The sequence below is a fragment of the Parambassis ranga genome, chromosome 14, assembly GCF_900634625.1.
Source record: "Parambassis ranga chromosome 14, fParRan2.1, whole genome shotgun sequence".
Lineage (NCBI taxonomy): Eukaryota > Metazoa > Chordata > Actinopteri > Ambassidae > Parambassis > Parambassis ranga.
The window spans coordinates 10,247,750-10,254,765 of record NC_041034.1 but is presented as its reverse complement, the minus strand read 5'-3'; the positions used below and the strand labels follow the sequence as shown (position 1 = coordinate 10,254,765).

Here is a 7,016-nt window from a genome sequence, read left to right as displayed (position 1 = left end):
TTTGTAGTTTCTATTTCTTTCTTTCTTGAGGGAAGGTGAATGCACTTCTGTGGCCTATACTGTGAACTGTTTATCAGCCTCATAATAAACAGCAAAATAAATAAATGGATGAATGAATACATGAATAGGAAATAAGTCAACCTGGAATTTGCATCTATTCACACTTTAGTTTTCTGCAGTGAGGCTGGAGTTACAGTACAGCAACATTACAGAGGAGCATTACAGGAAATTAATAAGCCAGGAAAGGACTGACTAATGAGAGCGTCCCTTTAATAAGGGAACAAAGCCCAAAGCTCACAAGTTATAGCATCAATAAGAAGGGACAGAGGACATGCGGTGATGGTCCATAAGAAGAAGAAAGAAGCAGTTTTCTGAAGATGTAAAAAATGGATCATTATAACTTTGAGATTTCACATACATAATGCAGGCATAGATATTCATTCATTTGGTTTTTAACTGTCAGTTAACTTTATCATGCACATAATGTTATTAAAGGTGAGCTATCACTGTCTTTCTGTCACACCATGAAGAAGCCCTCAGGCTGTGACATTTCAGCAGTTTCATTAATGTGTGTCCACTGGTGACATAATTATGTTGTCTGTGTCAGTGCTTCTGATCAGCACTTCAGTAGGGTTAGGAACAGTTATAACAGGAGAGACTGTCATTGCGCTGTAATGAATCACATTTGTCTAATTCAGCTCATCTTCCTGTCCCCCACCTTTCCTCCCTGTGACTGTCAGCTGTGCTGCCCATTGACGACAAGGCTGATTTTACAAGCCCTTAAAATCCTCCAATGTACGCGCAGATGGGCGGTAGCACTTTACGCAGGCTCTCAAGTGTCTCAAGTTAAAACTCATGCGCGCTATTCTCTCTCAGTATGTCGAGGGTCCAGATGGATAGATGCATGGGAGTCCTCGTGTAGGCATTCCTCTTCCTCCCAGCACTTTGTTTGATTTTGTATATTCTTTCGTGTGAAACAGACATTTTGCAGCAGCACCTTGGCAGATCCGTGTGTGTTTTTCGGATGGTTTGGCTCAGATCGGCTGCGAAGATGCTGTTCCATAGACTTCTCTTGTGTGTTTCAGTAACAGGTATTGTTTCCGCGCAGCCTGACAGCTCTGGATTATTTTACGCGCTGAGGTCAGAACTATCAGAAGATGCTATCTTGGTGGCCAACAACGGAATACGCGTGCCTTTCGGGAGATCGGTCTTCATCGATCCCATCAATGATTTGGTGATTCAGACTCAGCCGGGTGACCGGTGCAGCATCACAGTGCTGGATAATGACCCGCTCTCGCAGAGACCGGGGCATCTCTCTCCTAAAAAGTTTCCATGTGATTTCGGTCCCAGTGATGTGACGTACTTCCACTACGGATCAAGAAGTCCGGCTAAAGACAGAGTGAGGCTGCAGCTCAGGTATGACGCGCAAACCGAAACCGTTATCATCCCGTTCATGATGGAGGTTGAAGTACTTTTTACGCAGCTAGAGTTACTCACCAAAAACATGCCTCTCACTGTTGATAATCTCAAAGGGATCAGTAACCCTATTAATAAGAAGGTTTTAGAGTTTACATATGACAGAGACTCTTATAAATGTGAAGTGACGTCCCTGTCCAGCGGCAGCGCAATGCCCAGATACGGACAACTCATCGACGGTGGCAAACTTTCCAAAATGATGGACTGTGACGAGTTCACACAAGCTGACATCCGCTATGAGCACACATTTGACCTCAAGTCTCCCAACAGGGACTATGTTCCTATGGTAGTGGAGCTGCATGATAAGGAAGGCAATCTAGTGAAGCAGGAATATTTTTATCTTATGATTCGCATCAGGCAGGGAGAAGAAAACACTCCCCCGAAACCCAGCTTTGTGTCCATGATGATGATGGAGGTCAGCCAGTTTGTCATGACTGCCCTCACCCCTGATATGCTGGCTGCTGAGGATGCAGAGTCAGACTCTGATGAGCTTATTTTTAACATTACCTCTCCCCTATCTTATGAGGAGGGTTACATAGTCAGCACTGATGACAGAAACCTCCCCATTACTTCCTTCTACCAGAGGGACCTGCGTGATCTGAAAATAGCTTACAAGCCTCCCTCACTGGACTCTGACACTGAGAGGATTTTCCAGCTTGAATTCGAGGTGGTGGACACAGACGGGGCTGTCTCAGACCCGTTTGCTTTTATGATTGTCGTGAAGCCCATGAACACTCTGGCCCCCGTAGTCACACGCAACACGGGTCAGCTGCTTTATGAGGGACAGTCTCGGCCTCTCTTCAGCGCCCATAACCTGGAGATCAGTGATGAAGACAACCTGGACGTAGTCACGATAACAGTGGTGGATGGGCTGCGCCATGGAGACCTGATGGTGCTGGGATCCCGCAGGAAATTCTTCACACCAGCCGACCTTACCACAGGAGTTGTTGTGTATCAGCATGACGGAAGTGACACATATAGTGATAACATTGTCTTCAAAATGACAGATGGGAAACATGAAGTTGAATTTCTTTTTCCTATCACTATTGTTCCAACTGATGATGAGCCGCCCATTATAAATGCCAACACTGGTCTGGTGCTATTCAAAAATCAAATGATGCCTGTATCTCCCCTCATGCTAAGCGCTGCTGATATTGACTCTGAGGACTCAACTATTAAATTCACCATTGTACCCCCTTTTTCCACAATCGGCACAGTCCTCCTCAGGCAGTCAGATGCTCCGGAGGACCCCTCCTCTTGGAAGTTCAACGCTGAGGATGAAGTGTATGAGAAGGAGGTGACAGAGTGGCTTCAGAAAGATATCACTGATGGGAAGTTATTTTACAAGCACACAGGCCCTCACAACACAGACACAGTCATGGATCAGTTTATATTCACAGTTCAAGATGACAATGACCCACCTAATGTATCAGAAGAGAGCGCATTTATAATTCGCGTTTTACCTATCGATGATGTCCCCCCTGAGCTGTTCCCCGGCACCACCCTGCAGATGAACGTTCAGGAGCATAAGGTCACTCACTTTAGCAAAGAAGTTCTACGCTACACTGATTTAGACTCAGAGGACCGTGATCTCAAATACACAGTCATCCAGCCCCCGACAGATACAGATGAAAATAACCCAGTTGTGTTCGGTTCTTTGGTTCTGACAGACAGCCCCGACACTGAAGTCACAGAGTTCACACAGGCTCAAATTAACCATCATAAAATCTCTTATGGCCCCCCAGACATCGAGCTTGGAATCACAGCTCACGTTGTGCAGTTTCGTTACACTGTTGAAGACACAGCTGGGAACAACGTGGAAGGGGCTTTCACTATCTACCTCCAGCCTGTCAACAACAAACCCCCCCAGATTACAAACACTGGTTTTACTGTGTTAGAGGGCGGCATGCACATCATCACCATCGCTGAGCTAGATGCCACAGACCTCGACACAGAGAACAATCAAATTACGTTTACTCTGATCCAGCTGCCTAAACACGGCCAGATCCAGGCTGCATTCACTGACCTGGAGAAAAAAGGTGTTTTCAGACTTGAGGATATCTCAGAGGGAAAAATATCTTACATTCATGGAGGAGAGGAGACAGTGAGCGATGAATTTCAGCTGGATGTCAGTGATGGGATTCATGTTGTAACCGTGACGGTCAAAGTTAATGTAAAGCCTGTGGATGATGAAACACCAACTGTCAGCCTGCCTGCGGGAACAATCGGCTCTCATATGGATGTGCTGGAAAACGGAGCCACAGAAATCACAACTAATGTGATTCAGGGCCACGATGATGACACAGATGACCTCCAGCTGACCTTTATTGTGGAAGATCCCCCAGTTATGGGAGAAATATTGGTCAAAGGAGTGCCTGCAACTAGGTTTACACAGGCAGAAATAATTAATGGTGTGGTTGTGTATGCACACACCGGTGGTGAGGTAGGTCTCACCTCTCAGCAGGATGGCTTCAATCTGACTCTCACAGACATGTCTGATGATTGGACAGTAGGGGGCAATAAGGTGAATGGAGTCCAGGTCCGAGTCACTATCCTTCCTGTTGACAGCCAGGCCCCTGAGGTCGGAGTTGGAATTCAATTCAGTGTCATTGAAGGAGAAAAATACGCCATTGGCCCTCAGCACTTGGATGCTGATGATAACGACACCCCGACGGATGATATCCTTTGCACCATCATTGTCCAGCCTACTGCTGGCTATGTGGAAAATATATCCCCCGCCCCAGGCTCAGAAAAGTCCAGGTCAGGAACAGCTATCAGTGCTTTTACCATCAGAGACGTCAGGCAAGGAAATATCTACTATGTGCAGAGCATTCACAAGGGAGTGGAACCAGTGGAAGATAGGTTCTTATTCAGGTGTTCTGATGGCATCAATTTCTCAGAGAACCATTTCTTCCCAATTGTAATCATCCCTGCAAATGATGAAAAGCCTGAGATTTACTTGAGGGAGATAGTTGTGATGGAAGGGATGAACATTGTCATCGACACTCCGATTCTGAATGGAGCCGATGCTGATGTTCCACCTGAAGAGCTCCTGTTTATTATTTCCAAACCTCCTAAACACGGTGCCATTTTAAACCAGCTATCCACAGGCTCCGTTTTGGTGACTAATTTCACTTTAGAGCAGATTAGGGAGGCATCAAGTATTATTTATGAGCATGATGACTCAGAGACAACAGAGGACAGCTTTGATGTCATTCTGACGGATGGAAAGTACTCTGTACAAAAAACAGCCATGGTTATGATTATTGCTGTCGATGATGAGACTCCTAGAATGCAAATCAATGATGGTCTGGAGGTGGAAATCGGTGAGACCAAAGAAATCAACAACAAAGTGCTCAAAGCTACAGATTTGGATTCGGAAGACAGCATGCTCACATATATAATCCGGTTCGGGCCTGGTCAGGGTCTCCTACAGAGAAAAACCCTGTCTGGGTCTGTGGAAAACATCACGCTCGGCATGAATTTCACACAGAGGGAAATCGATGCAGGGCTAATCTTTTACACACACAATGGGCAGGAGGGCATTCGTGACTTGGTCAAATTTGATGTCACTGACGGATTGAACCCACTAATTGATCGTTACTTCTACATCACCGTGGGCAGTATTGACATGGTCTTCCCTGATGTGGTCAGTAAAGGCGTGTCCCTGAGGGAAGGTGGCAGAGTGACTTTGACCACAGACCTTCTCAGCACCACTGACCTCAACAGCCCTGATGAAAACCTGGTCTTCACTATCACAAGAGCCCCAGTTAGGGGCCACTTGGAGTGCACAGACACTCCAGGGATGCCCATTGTGTCGTTCACTCAGCTTCAGCTGGCTGGCAGTAAGATTTACTACATCCACACCTCGGATGATGAGCTGAAAATGGACAGCTTTGAGTTTGAAGTCACTGATGGTTACAATCCTATTTTCAGAACATTCAGAATCTCGATTGTGGATGTTGATAACAAGAAACCCGTTGTGACGGTAAACAGCCTTGTTGTCACAGAGGGGCAGCTTAAGCTGATTACACCATTTGAGCTCACTGCTGAAGACCAGGACACGGCTGAGAGGCTGATAAAATTTACCATCACCCAGCTGCCTGTTCATGGGAAACTGCTCTACAACCAGTCTACACCTGTCACCAGCTTCACAAAACAAGACCTCAATGAAAATCTAATCAGCTACAAACACGACGGAACCGAATCCTCAGAGGACTCCTTCTCCTTTACCATTACTGATGGGACACACACCGACTTCTATGTTTTTCCCGATACTGTTTTTGAGACGAGGCGCCCCCAGACAATGAAGATTGCCATTGTGGCAATGGACAATGGCGTCCCCCAGATTTTGGTGAACAAAGGTGCACCCACTTTGAAGATTTTGGCCACAGGCCATCTGGGGTTCCCCATCAGCTCCAAAGTGCTGAGAGCAGAAGACAGAGACAGCAGCCCGGCCTCGCTGGTGTTCCACATCACCACCCAGCCCAAACACGGCTACATCATTAACCTGGGACAAGGAAACAACTCCATTGGCACATTTAGTCAAGGTAAGCGCCAAAGAAAACACCCAGCAGTGTATGAGTGAGAAAAATTACATTATGGACAATCTTAAAATTTTAAAAGACATCTCTGCTGTACTTATGTGTTTGGTTGAAATAGTTTAATCATGATTTTTTTTTGTAATTACAAAATTTCCCTGATGTGTGATGTGATTTTTTTAGAAGCCTAAAGTTAAAGGTTCCTTGCAAACCTGTAAGTTTTGATTAATTTTCACACAGCTTACCACAGATTTTAATTTATGGAGTAATAATTATTCATATGTGTGACAAGATATGCCTTGGGATTTTCAATAGTTAATTTGTGGTCCTGATTTAGATGTGCCTTGCTCATCAAATCATAATTAGCAGACCAAAGTTAGAGGCTGATGTTTTGCGCAAATGTCTTGTAGACAGTTAGAGATAAATAATTCATTCCTGCATCTCCGGGGAAATGTTCACATCTGATGTTCTCGACAGTGGTTTTTGTTAAATGAAGCAGGACAGCAGCAGAGGATTGTGTGAAAAGGTCAAAGCAAAGTGCTATAGTGACAGAGTGCAGCACATTATGACCAGGGCAGGGCAGAGAGAAATTCCTGCAACTTGAACTCTAACGCTCTCAGCAAAATCTGTGAATTTGAACTTATTTTTTCATTTATGTTTATTGATGTTTAGATGGTATCAAGACAACAATGCCGCTGATTGGGCTTTAAAGCCATGCAATCAATGCAGTGTTACATATCACGCTGTGGCAATTAAACCAACAAGTATAAAAAAATCACCTGCTTATGCCAAAGCTTGGCATGAAGCTGAGAGCACAGTGAAAAAGGAGCTTTTCAGTCTGCAGGAGACGGACACTCCTAACAACTACTGTGTGGCTGCCGTCTTTGAAAAAAAAAAGGGCACAGATGAGACAAGAGTGCAGTGGAAAAGCAAAGGGCAGAAGAGGGGGAAGAGAGAGCAAGTAAAGTGGAGGAGAGTGCAAAGGAGGATGGAGAGAAG

The 7,016-nt window shown here is 45.2% G+C and overlaps 1 protein-coding gene across 2 annotated transcripts in view; it reads left to right on the top strand.

The window, feature by feature from the left end:
- Window positions 1-1,051: 1,051 nt before the first annotated feature.
- Window positions 1,052-7,016, top strand: part of LOC114446361 (FRAS1-related extracellular matrix protein 2-like) — a 48,850-nt gene continuing 42,885 nt past the window's right edge. For both annotated transcript variants that reach the window (XM_028421927.1, XM_028421928.1), the window contains exon 1: window positions 1,052-6,026. In XM_028421927.1, coding sequence (XP_028277728.1) covers window positions 1,052-6,026 — 4,975 coding nt within the window. The remainder of the gene's footprint in view (window positions 6,027-7,016) is intronic.